Source organism: Nesoenas mayeri (assembly GCF_963082525.1).
Source record: "Nesoenas mayeri genome assembly, chromosome: 4".
NCBI classification, from domain to species: Eukaryota; Metazoa; Chordata; class Aves; order Columbiformes; family Columbidae; genus Nesoenas; species Nesoenas mayeri.
In genome coordinates, this window is record NC_137540.1 from 7,131,162 (window position 1) to 7,145,483 (window position 14,322).

General features: G+C 37.6%; 1 protein-coding gene across 1 annotated transcript in view; it reads right to left on the reverse strand.

Moving 5' to 3' along the window:
* The window catches only part of COL25A1 (collagen type XXV alpha 1 chain), a gene marked incomplete at its 3' end in the record, with an annotated part of 302,483 nt that overhangs the window by 56,797 nt on the left and 231,364 nt on the right, over positions 1 to 14,322 (reverse strand). Inside the window, exons 13-16 of the mRNA XM_080344309.1 lie at positions 13,807 to 13,833; positions 11,094 to 11,138; positions 2,536 to 2,589; positions 960 to 986 (exon numbers count right to left, since the gene is read on the reverse strand). Of these exons, the coding sequence (XP_080200435.1) occupies positions 960 to 986; positions 2,536 to 2,589; positions 11,094 to 11,138; positions 13,807 to 13,833 (153 nt within the window). The remainder of the gene's footprint in view (positions 1 to 959; positions 987 to 2,535; positions 2,590 to 11,093; positions 11,139 to 13,806; positions 13,834 to 14,322) is intronic.

Consider the following 14,322-nt stretch of genomic DNA (forward strand, 5'->3'; position numbering starts at 1 on the left):
TGAGCTGCCTGTGCAAAGCATGTTTGCAGCTTCTATTACATGGATTTACACAGATTTGGAAGTGAAATTCAATTGCAACTGCAGACATGGGCAAACATTTCTCAAGAGCAAATTGCTCTTGAATATAAGCAACTTACTTTAAAAAAAACATGTCTCTGTACTCGCAGAGGAGTCTATGTACAGATTCATACTCAGAATAAGGCTTACATCATTTCTGAAGCTGCCCTTGTACAGAAGCAGAAGCTTGACTCTCACTTAGTGTGTACTCTCTCTCATACGAATGCTCCTACTGGCCCCTTTCCCTGGAAGAGCAGAATTACACCCTGTTTTGCCATGTGGAGCTTGTTCTGCCCCCACATCTTGTCCTGGCATGACTGTGGATGTCAGAGAAGGAACTCCTCACTAACTCACTGCCAATCTGAGCACCATTAGTGTATCATTTGTGCTGCCAGTGCCTCTCCAGACAGTCTATAGCCTAAGATCACTGGGGCAGGCTCTCTTGCTCTTACTTGAGCTGACCCAAGCAAGAACACAGGGCTAGACTTCTACTATGTGCAGTGCTGGTAACCCATATATCATTTACCACTCTGTTACCTAATTGTTTTACTCTGCACAGATGATGGAGCATTGAAATCAAGTTATGAGAAATGTGTGGATGTTTTGCTGATTCAGACAGGCTCCTATATTTCTGAGACTGTTCACAATTAGGACTACTTGCACAGTTGCTGAACTGTGCAGCCTTTAACACACGACCACTGCTCCCTGTGATTAATCCCACTGCAGCAATTGCAGATCAGTAACTTCCATTAGTAGGTATTATTTGACACTAGTAAAGGCTGCACAATGTTGTTCAATTCATAGGTAGTAGCTTCATTTATTTATTTTTAAACTCTGAATCAGTGCATTGACAATTCTCCTAAACAGAACCACCACTAGAAAGGAAGTGAAACATGTCTCACCTTTTCTCCTCTTTCTCCAGGGTCACCCTGATGAAAATAATTGGAGCAAAGAAGTTGTAAGTTACTAACACAAGCAAAAATCAGTGTTAGTATTGCTATCATCAGTATGTAAATGACTAACATGTCACTATTGATGACATTGTCTCAGATGATAGAATCAAACAAGAAAATCTTCAATAAACACTAAAATACATAAATTCAGTAGAACTCAACAGACAATATATCTTAAATATAATGTTAAAAGAGTAATTATTTGAATGTAAAGACTTTTTTCCATCCTTTTTTCTAGATTAAACCCTGAAAACAGGCATATGTCTGTGAAGTGGCCTGCCAGGACCTAGGTGGCTCCTACATTTGGTTCTCCTTCTTTTGGGAATGAATGAAGGAAAAATCCAAAGGCTAAATGTGAGAGGAAAGTTTTATGATTCTTTTAATGGCTTAGAAGGCTCCTCAGGAGAGAGAAAATGCCTTGAGTGTCTTGAACCAATTCATAATTGATTCAGAGCAAAAAACCTTCGATGCTCCTTACATTCTCTGTAACAAAAAGATATCTTAAAGCCATTATTTTTTTTAAAGTATAACTTGCTTGAGAAACTGTCTCAATGGCAAATGCACTTTTGCACACCAGTGTGACCCTGACAACTCATCTTTGTATTTCTGGCTCTAAACTGCACTCTGGCTCATTTTTGCCCCTTTTGATGGCTGGCGGTCGCTAGGCAACCCAAAGACTGCAGCTGTGAATACGAATTAAGCATCAACTGCCATAATTTGGCTTTTTCTGTATACAAAGTAAGAAAAGGTCATGCTCCCAAATGGTTTGTGTTCATTCCTGACGGACAAGCAGCCAGTCAGTAAATGTAAAGAGCGTGTCCTGTGTCTGTCAGCAGCAGCGTGATGCACAGAATCAGCTGAGGAGCACATGTGCTCCAAAGATGCACGCTCACAGCTGATGGGATTAGAATTTAGCATTACCCATTCCAAGAGGCCCACAGATCCCATCATCTTAGACATGTCAAGCTTTCTCTTAAACGAAGTTCTCCTAAGCTTTATGTTCTGTTTCACTTGTTCAATATTAAAACAGCAGAACAAATTATTTAACAATAAAATAAGTGCCAGGAGGCATTCTGACGTAACACATACAGGCCAAGGCATGCTCCTAATGAGACTTGTTGCTAACTTCCATAATAGCAGGATCAGCCCTCAAGACTTAACCCTGACATTTGTCAAAGAATTGACCCCAGTAGTTCTTGAAAAGAAGCCTGAAACACATTGTAAAGCACATAAACAAAGCCTTTCAAAAAGGTCCCGAAATTCCCAAACACTTGCAGACGTATTCCGTTTATTTGGCAGTGGATGCATACGCATCAGTGCCACTGTCTGGAATTATACATGTACAGCAGAAGAATATGCTTCTTCACGGTGAAATGTGTAAAGCCTCTTACAGCACTGATCACTGGAGGGAACAGATCATTAAAAGCCAGCCAGAATATAAACCCAAATTGGAAAGCATGACTGTCATCTATACATGCACTCATGTACCATGTGCTTCTGTTTTTAATCCATTTTCAATACCAACCTTGAGCCCTGCTTCTCCTTTCTCTCCTGCTATGCCAGGCAAACCAGGTTCACCCTAAACAAAATAAAACAAAACAAAATAAAATAAAACAAAACAAAAGATAGGGTTAAGAAAGAGGTGATGGAGTATATTAACAGTATTTCCCTTACTTTCTCATCATAAACAAAATTTAAAGACTCTGTGAATATGTATCCTACACTTGGGCACTGAAATTCCTTGTTTTATCAGTTAACATGGGTTAACTCTAACTCCTGTATAAATAAGAAATAATTCTACTGAAGGTGGTGGAAATACACAGGTGTCAAACTAAACAGAAAACAGCACTGTGACTTCTGATGCTGGAAAGCTGGCCAATTAAGCTTAAAAGCATAGTCTTCCCAGCAAGACTACAAATGCCTTCCTCTTCTTTACAACTTAGAAAGAGTACAAGAAAGGCTTATCTTAAATGATTTTGACATTTGTGCTTCTGGTCTCATGTGGAAAGCAGATAATGAAGAAAAATGAGAAGGGCCCATTCCACAAATTGAAGAGTTTGGAAGAATAGGCAGCTTTTTAATTTTTAAATATACCTTACTTGTCCATTTTTCACTCTTATACTACTGGCTGAAAAGAAGATTTAAAAGACTTTAAAATTTTCAGCATTACATCAATGACCTAAATTTTAGGTATGTTTAATGACTAGCATATATATTCTTCTACAGTTCAAGGAGTCATAAATAATTTTCATAAGTCATTCAACAAATAATAATTTACAAACTTCTTTTTTCCCCACAAATTTTAAAAACAACCCCCCACCAAACAAAAAAAACCCACAAACGAACAAAAACAACAAGCACCAATCAGACAAAAAACCCCACAACAATGATAAAACCCCAAACAAGCAAACCCTTAAAGACATTTCCTAGTTTTTATTTCCCCGAAAAATACAGGTGTTATTTATTTTAGCTAAAATGATAAAGCAATGGCTGGGCTTTTTTGTAAAACAACTGGGGGCAATGGCTGATTATGTAAAACCTTCTGCAGAAGTATGTCTCCATTTCACAGTACTCGCCTTTGGTAACCCTCATGTACACAACTGCGTTGCATTTCTGGGGTGACAAAGCACACTAAAATAACATGCAAAAAAGATGTGAAAAAGTCTACAGCAAAGGCTGTAGTCAAATACATGTAAATGTATTAAAATGTGGAAAAGCTAAATAGAATAACTAATACAGTAATCAGATTAGAAATAGTAATTCATATCAGAATCTCAGTGGACAATTTTCCTACAGTATTCAAACTTGGTAGACATGATGAACCAACCCTCTACTCAGAAGTTACAGAGGAGTTAGGATAAGGCTCGTTGCAAATGCAACAACATGTATCTTCCAATCTTCCATAAAAGCCTTCCATTAAGTAGGGACTTTTTCTTACTTCCACAGTCATATTTTAATCATAAATATGAAAACTCCAATTCTCCATGAGAGCAAGCTCCATTGTATTTCTAAATTAAGTAACAGGATCATCAATTACATTTTTATTTCATCGAGACTTGCCCTATTTCAAAATATAAACCAAAACCAGCAAGGTTCTAGCGAAACTCTAGTGAGGTATTTTCCAAACCATGGAAAGTGTTGGGTACCATTAAAGTCACAGGGAATTAAATAGCCATTTGAGCCAGCCCTTTTTCAAAGCTCCCTTGTACTGCAGTAGCTTTAAGGCTGATGTAGTAGCACAGGCATTTGATGTATGAGTGGTAAGGATTTGAAGCTGACTTGAAATTAGGTGTAAGTGTCCTAAAGGACTGAGTTAAAAGGCACTTCAAGAAAACTGCCAGTTGACAAAATGAAGCAGAAGGGACCAACAAATATTCACTTGTTTCTCCTCATCCCCACACCCCAAATGAGTTTGTTTCTGTCCCCTTCATTTCAAAACAGCTGCTGTCGGCTGAGACTTCAGGGGCTTATGTGTTTAATCAAAGGGTTGAAGTCCCGAGTGTGCACTTTCTTCATAGGTTTACACATCAGTGTTATGGATGCAGAGAGCTACTACTGTGACAAAAAGGTGACTGCAAAATGGGACAAAAGAATTATCTTATTTTCTTTGGAAAAAATGAAAACCTCAGGCTGCCACCTAGACATGTCCCTATTCATACTAACAGTCTCATTTCTAGCACTAGAAGTATGGTTAATTACTCTCCTCCCATTTATTTACTTTTATTTTTTTATTCATCAAAGTGTATATTAAAACTGGAGCACAAAACGCTGGGTGAGGATGTTTCAGCCACACAGGTTAGTGTTTTGGAGATTAACAAAAAGAATAGCTGTCCTTTAAAAGGCTGCAGACAGTTACACTGCTGTTCTAGGAGTAACGTATGCAAGCGAAAATCAGACATTCAACAGTGCCATCTGAGATGCAATAATTTCAATCAGACTACTTTTCAACTTGGTAAAATGAAAGAAGATATAAAACTAGATCCTTAATCTCACATATTTTTACATTCATCAGGCCATGGTTCATGTCTTTCTCAACTCATGTTGTGTTTCTCTTAATAGCACTAACAGCGAAAACCTGTAAATAAATCTGCAAATATTGCATCAAAAATGCTCTTTAGGTAGCCTTTAACTCCTGTTTCATAATGAGTTGTTTTATCTTTCCTCTAAGTAACTGGACCACTCTCAAAAGAAGGATTTCATTTTCATGACATGACCTGCTACACAAGTAAGCTGTAAAATATTAGAAAATGCTAGAAAAGCTGCTTTTTCCCAAATTAATGTAAAAACTATGTATTACTATAAGGTAATTCTCTAGCTTCTTGTCTATGGCAGAAAAGAACACCACCATTAGAAGCTTTGAAAGTATCTAAGTCCCAGTTATTCACCACCACCATTCACATTGTTCAGACATAGTTGGCTGAATTCACAAATGGTCTTGGAATGGTGGAAATCAAAATTTCCAGCAAATGTGCTATTGTTTCTTCACTTACCCAAAATCAAGCATCTTAACTCAGCAGGAGTATAAATGTTCCAGTAATATCTTTGATGACAGCTTTCGCAGAAGAATGCTGCAGACACAGCAGAATATTTTTGCTGTTGTTTATATGCTATAGAGAAATCACAGGGTCCCCATCGGTGGAATAATGATGTTGTAGTTTCAAACAGATGTGCTTTAATGTTGTTTTTGCTGCCAATAACAGGAAAGGCTTTAACAGGAGCTGACCTGTGGATGAGGAGCTGGCACTCGCGCCATTTAAGTTCCACATGTTAACCCCAAATGTATTGACAGGCACTTTGGATTCTCAAAAGCAGCAGCAAACAGCAGTTGCTGTCACTTCTATAATGAATTACAAAGAAGACTGTTCCATCAATACACTGCGATGTGAAGGTGTGACTAGACGAGTTACGTAGAAGATCACCATTAGCTGTTCAAAACTTTCTGATAATTTCCATAACTGGCTTCAACAATATGCTTTGAGGCCCAGTAATGTTTGGATTTTTCTTCCAATGAATATCAATTGCCAGGGCAAACAAAATGCTAACATGTCAAAAAGAATACACCCAACCCAGCTATTCAGTGCAGGAGTTTCAGATGATTGAAAGAATAACCACAAGGATGTTCCTTTGGACAGAACTACAAAACACTTCTGTTCAAGTGCTGGCACTCCCCAGCCTGTATTAACTGTATAACTGTATTAATATCAGCAGACTGTCTTTCCTGTATTTGGGCAAAGAACATCCTTCAGCACCTTGCTCAGTAAATAAGTGTAGTAATTTCCTCAGATACTCTCCTGATAGGGGCAGCTCTTAATGCTTACACTGAAGTGAATCTGAATTTGATGAGCGCTCAAACGTGTAGAGCACTGCTTGGGCTCAGCTGCCAATATGAGCAAAATCTGTTAATGCAAACTCATAAAACCTGCTTCAGAATAGGTCTGGAAATGTATCGCCCACCAGAGTCCATACCAAAAGAATCAAGGCAGTTGAAAGTGTGCTTCTCCTTACCGGTGTGCTCTGTGCTCTGGAGGCATAGACCTTCATAACCAGAATTAATCAACTAAAAATAATGTGGCTAGAGGCCCCAGCTTTTCTTGTTTGTAACATAAAAACAGCCTGGAGGCTGCTGTTCTGAAATAGGTTTGGTTTTGGTGAGACGTGTAACTCTGTCTACACCAGCTGGTTGATATCCACCTCACCCTGAGAAAGCCTGTCAGGATTGCTGTATTTTTCATTCACTAGAATGTAATCAATTTTAAGGATAAGGAAACACAAGAGGCCCCCAAACCTAATCCAGTCTAATTTTACTCTAAAATACATAAACGAGGACAGAAGGGGAAAAAAAGTGGTTTCTCAGACCTGTAACTGTGATTTCCATTTCAAACCAGGGTTGAATTACTTTCTTTCAACTTGCTGTTCACCCCCCTCTAAAGTAACGTCAAATTGTTTGCTTAAGAACTGGAAATCTCTCCTGGCCCACTCACCAGCTGAAATTAGGTGGAAAGGCTCTTCAACACAACTCGGCTGGCCTGCAAACCTGTCTGAGAATTTGTGAACTATACTTAATGATGTTTTCTTCCTTTATACATCTTTATTTGAAAAAAATGCTGGTTGATGCATACCCTTCCTCATTTGTCTAAAGCAATGTGATAATACTACTTTTGAAATGTGTCCCCTACATAGTACAGTACACGCTGATGCAAAAAGACATGTGAGTTAGAGTAATAAAAAGCCTGAAGAACGTAACAAGAAATATGGACACCCAGACTCAAAGCCTACTGGGAAGAAGGGAAATTCTTCTGAGATCTACTAAATTGCTGTTGTCAAATCACTGAGATGTTTCTAAATGAAGAGATCATCTCCTGACTACACATTCTGTTCTCAATACACCCTTACAAAAAAACCTCACGAAACCCCAAAACAACCAACCAAATACTAAGTAAGAAAAAGCATACCACAGAAGAAACAGAGTGAGGAGTTTATGCACTCCAGACAAACTCCTATTTAAAACAAAGAGACCTAGTTGCACAGATTCCAGAAATTGGATTCCTTCAGGCCAAATGGAATCCTTACTTAGGGAATGTCCTCTTTCTTCCTTGTGTTCTTGCTGCAGTCAGTGGGAGTCCTTATCAAGTCAGTATCACTTAACGAATACCAGAATATGTATTCTATACTTGCACAGCTGAACTTTCCAAGAACACCTTTGTGGCCAATTTGACATGATTGTGTAAGGATCTGATATCCCTAGATCACTGTAACCTCACGTCTCCATGTAGGTATGGACCTTTTTTGTTCTATTAGAGTGCCTGAGAACATTTTGTCAGGGATGGAAATAGGGAAGGTTATTTCCTGTAGCATCTTGCTAGGAAGTGACCTGCTACAGGGTGGATTGCACAACAAACTGCAAAGGAAAGGCAGCACTCAGAAAGACTCTCCATGCTATCTCAGAAGGTTTCTGTCCATCCCAGGGACAACACTCTCTAACTGCAGGTATTATTAGGCAGCTCCTTTCCAGTTACTGTTCTCAACAAGATAAGCAGAATGTGGCTATGGTTTCCCAAATGTAGGACTAAACGAGGAATGTAAATGCCCATGCAAAACTACATGTAATGTTTCATTGGATTTGGCCAACAAGAAAAAAAGTGTGAAGTTTTTATGTCAATGATTTTGCTACCATTCTTAACACAAGAAAAATCTGCTAGTTGACAGTCCTGCAAAAACATGTGAGTTGTGTAAAATTACACTTACTCTAATACCTAGAGACTGTCTAGGAGAAGCGGTTCATATGTTAAGGGATTAGAAAATTGTTCTAAGTGCATTCAGAATTCATGATCTCATTCCCAGACCTATTGGTCAGACTTGTCAATCGTCTCCCATAATCCAGCTTCCAATTTCAATTAAAGAAGAAGTGAAGGGAAAGGAAAAGGAAAATTACAGACACACAAATAAGATGGAGATGACCTAACTGTATTATTCAACTGCTCAAGGAGAAGCAGAGCTACATCAATGTCGACATTCATCGGCTGAAAGATATTTCATTATCCAGATGAGGAATGCATTCATGCACACACTTAATTTTGAGCATATGCTTAACACTCACTGCCTTTTAAGCTAAGAAAAAATATTAACTTGGAACTCGGTGCACTGCACATGCTGCTGTTTGACAGAGTGAGCTCACTGTTTAAAGGGCTACCAAGACAGTAAGGCTTTTGTAAAGCCTTTTAACTACGTAGCTTCTCAAAAGGGGATGACTTGCATTATACATTCAAGTTGAGTTCAACTGTTGTGCAAATCAACATGAATCTGTTTGAGTAAAGCCAGGGGTGCCAGCAGCTCATAGTACAGCCCAACTCTTAAAATTACTACTCTGGTCTTCATTCAACAAGATCTTCTGTGTCACATTGCACTGAGAATCTGTTTTCTCATACAATTTGGAAGAATGGTCCTTTTGGTAGAAAAATAGTAGCATGGGAATCGCAGGTTGCACTATGCTTTCTAACTTCAGATAAATACTACTTCCATTTAGCTTTATTTCTACCATTATTTTCAAGCTAGCAGAACTTGTTATCTATTTATTAAAAGAGATACCAACATTCAACTTTCATCTGCTTAGTCTTATTTGAAAATAGCACATTTTCCGCACATAAGGAAGAGCTTGCTAGTCAATATCAACTAACAACTGTGAAAAAAAACCCCAAAATAATGTAACCACATTTCATTTTTATCTGTATGGTTTTTGTCCTGTTATCTATTCTTGATTTTTTTTTTTAGCAATTCACTTATTTTTTTCTTGAAGATCAAAAGTAGAATAGTCCAACTACACTAAAACTATGCTGACATCATTAAAAAGGTAGTAATTTAAGAATGTCTTCAAAGTTTTAAATGCCATAAATATTAAAATAGATCAAATAAATGTGAAACCAAAAATTTAAAATGTTAGGATCCTTTTTTAAAGCACAATTTGAAGGTGATAAACAGCATTTAAAGATGTGTCTGTGTTTCCTCTTTACCAAAGGCTGTAGCGTATTTGTTTTCTTCCCCATGAAACACGGCTGAAGGTAAGTCTATATGGTTTCTTAAAAACAGTCATGTAACGGCCTTGCAGATGCAGCTTAAAAAATTCACATCTCCCCAAACAATACTTTACTAATCAGATTTGACTTATTTCATCAACATCCATTTTTTGTGCTCATCTGAGTGAAGATTTCTGGCTGGAGTTTGTGCGATGATACTATTAAAAATAAAGCTCTTGGATAAAATTTGAATCATCAGTTCTATTCTATTCAATGTGGTTTGCAACTTCTCCCTGCCCAATGTTCTTAAATCTTTCTGCAGATGCAAAGAAAATCATTGCTACAAAGTGCATCTCCAGTGGGTTTTCACTCATACTTTGGTTACAAAAATTACTTAAATCATTTACAGCAGCGACATCTCTGTTTGCAAGTACTGTCTACCATTCATGCTGCAATTGAATGCAGACATAAAATCTTAAGGAAATAATCTCAGGTCTTAATGTAAGTTTGTTTCATAATATTTTCTTATAATTTTTGTGTGCTATATATAGCTAATGCTAAATAATTTTTCTTTTGTTGTCCCAAAGTAATCATAATACTCTGAGTATTATTACAGTGCATTATGCTACTAGAAACAATACATCCTTTTTGTTAGGAAAGAGGAATTAAATATTTGAAACATCTCAGAGCTTTTATTCCTATGGTTCTTGGGGAGAGAGGCAGAAGAAGGGATTGTATAATATTATTTGCTACCATCTATTGTTGCTTAAACATGGTGAACAACTTTAAACAAATCTTTTCATTTTGGTATTCCCTGCAAGTGCTTTTGAAGTTCACTAGGAATGTTAGTACTTGTGAGAACAGCAGATGGATAATATTGTTTACAGTTAGGAATGGCTATTATTTAAACTTTACCAACCAGATTTACCAACAAATCTTAGCAATGCAGTGAAACAGCCCTGCTGATTTACTGTGATCCTTCCTTATGGAGGGCTATTCTGAACTACGAATTCACTTGGTCATGGCACTGAAAGATGACACTGAGTTGCCTGAATTGGCACTTCCTATCAGTTGCATTCAAGAATATTTCTGTTTGATTTATTTCTCTGCATTTTTGTCCCCAACTTCAATCTCACGTTATTCTCCACCTGTGTTTTCAGTCTCTTTTTATTTTCTATTTATAGGTTGTATTAGCAGTGTATTGGCACTGTATAAATACATGGTATCAATATAAGTGTTTGCATCATGGGACTTATTTACGTAGAAAAAAAAAATCTGCAGAAAAACTTAGTTTGTAAATATACTGTCTAAAATTGCACACCATTAATATGCATTTCTCTCTGGAAGATGTCAGTCGTCATCAAATCCGAACATCAGACTTTCAGCTTAATTAATTACATTTGCTGCCTGATCAAGTAAAACTAGAAAACATTACTTCACAGTCTTTTCTATGAAGACAATTTGAAACCACAGCTATGAATGTAAGGTTGCATATTTCTCATGTGAACAAGCCCTAAGTATCTTTAATCAACTACATAAATAATGGCAGTACTGACAAAGTCAGTGAACTCACCACTTGTCCATCTCTCCCTGGAACACCAGGCACTCCAACAGAACCCTGGTGGGAAACAGACGTTGGTGTTTAGCAAATTAAACAGGTCATGAAACCTTTCATCTCTTAATACAGTACTTAGAAATGACAGTGAATACTTACTTATTATTACAGCAATAAATTTTTTCAAAACCTAATTTTTATCCAAACTCATTTTTTCAGTTGACATTTTATACTAATTAGATATGTTCTCGTGTTGTACATTTTAATGGCTGTCCCCCCTCCTCCAGAAGCAAGCTTCAACCTAATGGTTGCTTTGTAATGTTGGAGATGCTTCACAAGAAATTTAAAAATTAAAATTCAACTCCATTTAATGCTCTGATTTTAAGACAGATACTGCGCAATCGAACATAGCACCTGAACAAAACCATTAATGTTTCAAGAGGGATGCTTCAAGCTATTTCAAGGCTTTTAAGACATAATCTGCAACAGTTCAGCCCAACACTGCAAATTACAGATACTCTTTTAAATTTTATCAGTATTACTGCAATCCGAAAGTCACCAATGGCCAAACACAAGGAGCAGGCAAAGAAGGAAATCAAATATTAGCATTGACTTGTGACATCGGAGGGATCTTTTTACAAAGCTCTCACACTATGGGTTTCCGTATGATTGACAATTTTTTGAAGGAACTTGCACAACTGTTGGTATGGATGTTCAGTGAAAACTTGAGGCATGAGGAAAGCAGGACAACTGCAAGAGCTTACACAATGTTCTCCTCTTATTATATAAAAAGGGTGTTGCTCAGCAAGGAAACCAAAAGCATTGTTTTTATTATTGATTTACAAACACCTTAACAGATACATGGTAGCTATTTGAAAGGCTGGCAGCCTGAAAAGAGGGCAGGGAAAGGCAGAGATTCTGTCAGCAGTAAAATGTGCAGTTTTCCAGGACACTTAAAAGAAATAAGCACTGTCTGAACCCCCTCATGTCCTGCTTTGTCTGTGTCCCAAGAATCAGTGCATGACATTTCTCCCTCTATTCATATTGGTTAGAGGTTTCACTAGAAGTGGTCTTGTCAAAGGGCACCAACACCCAAAGGGAATGCCTCCAAAATGGAAGCACATGTTTGTCAATGAATAGTTGAGAAATCCCATGAAACAAGAAAAGTAAGCAGCTCATGAGGGCCTTAAAAAACCTCCAACATTTGAATGCCCAGGAGGCTGCAGAGCTGCAAATGAGTAAGAAATAATACACTGGCAACCCACTGTGTCTCCGTGACTCAGAATGCTCTCCCCTTAGTATCAAAGCTTTCACTTCGGCATTCCTGTTGCCTCGTCTTGCTGGATGCAGGGTCATGATTCCTAGACACTGCAACGGGGCGCTAGTGAACATTTTCACATCTTCATATAGGTTTTCCAGAAAACTAGAAGACAAAGCTCAGAATGGCATTAAACCATCAGCCTCAATAGCCTATCTTGTTTATAACAGTTTCTCCTCTCAGTGACAGACTTCCATAGCTACTGATTTTTTTATGAAACTTGGGATGTTAGAGAGTGTAAATAAAGCTGATTCTAAAAGTGTAAAAGTGTATCAGATATTCAAAAGCTCATTGTCACAGAAGTGTTACTGATGCTGTACAGATACAATACCTTCCTCTCTGAGTCTTAGGGTATAATTTTATAATGGCAACTTAGCCATGAGTACAGCTTTAAATTCCTGTGATGCCAAACATGAAGGGTTGTCCTCTCCTTCAGCCTGCAAACTCTGTACAGCTCACAGCTGACAAAATTCCACCAATTTATATGCTTTGGGATTATATTTTTACATAGTAGTAGGTTTTTATTTCTTTTATTCAAAGAGTTTCATTTGAACAGATGCAAGCAAACCCTCACCTTAAAGCATATTATCTCAGAAGAAGGAAAAGAGAAGGCATCCTTCTCACATGTTAATACTACTTATTCCTTTCCTCTTTTTTTTTTTTCTTTATACAAATTAAGCCTGTTTTATTAAATATCTTCCATAAAACTTTCTGATCTTCTGAAATCAACTAGAAAATAACTTACCTTGGTGGTGCATGGATGAGATGCTGGGAAAGCGCCACTTACTAGCAGTGATTGCTAACATAATATATCTAGGACTGTTTTAGTGGTATAATTCCATAAATCCTAACCTCACTCCATCAAACTGAGGCAGTCAGCTTTAATGAGCATAAATAATGCTGAAAGCATTCCGAGGAAGTCAGGTCTCAGGTTACTGAAGGAACAGGAAGACACCAGCAGACCACCTGAACACCACCAGCCAACACCATTTATCAGCAACACCTATGTCCTTTGTTTCTTCTGGTCATTTTTTTAGTCATATGGCACTGATCTACTTGAGTAAGGACATGCACTTAATCAGAAACTCTATCTCCCACCCTTCACGACATTTTAACTTCAGTTTCCTAGTCGTACCAGTGCATGAATACAAAAATTATAGTGACCTTGTCACCTGAAAGTTAAGCAGACAGATTGAAAACAGTCTGCTTTGCATTGCTTGAACTTCCTATGGTGGGGGAAATTAGAAATCTGACGTCTCGTATTATATGGCTTCGTTTTGCAAAAACAAAATTCAGAGCCTAAACTAACTGATTCAATGCTGTGTACAGTAGCTAATTCCCTTCACCTTTTCTGCTTGCAATTTGGCACCAGGAGAAATAATCACTTTCACAGTATTGTTGTTTATACTATACCTTTTGTCCTGGAGGCCCCTGAGGTCCCTGCAAAGGGAAAACAATTCAATTAACTTTGCAATTCCAGCCAATTTAAACTGAAACAACCAATTAAAATTGTCTTACTGGGTAAGCATTCTGATACTGGACTGAAACCAGCTGATGTTTTATAGATCAAGGAAAAGTAAAACTTTATTCTTAAAAATGCACAATGGATCTTTCATCTTCTCTTCTGGAACTGACCTAACTACTTACTGGAAGACTCATATTTTCTTCCCTTCTAATCTTTTCTCTTCCAACCCATCTGTTTCTTTTAATACTGACCAATCCGTCAGCATTAAGATGACTGTGGTTTTTCTCTTTCCAATACCAGCTAACAGCCAGTTGTGTGTCCACAGTAATATATCTGCTCAGCAGCATAAAACCAAGGTTTAAGCAAACATGTATTTTTAAGACAGGAAGAAGCATAAGCCTCAAAATCTCCTTACCTTCAACATATGTGACTATGTTTTACACAACACGTGATCTGTGCCATCA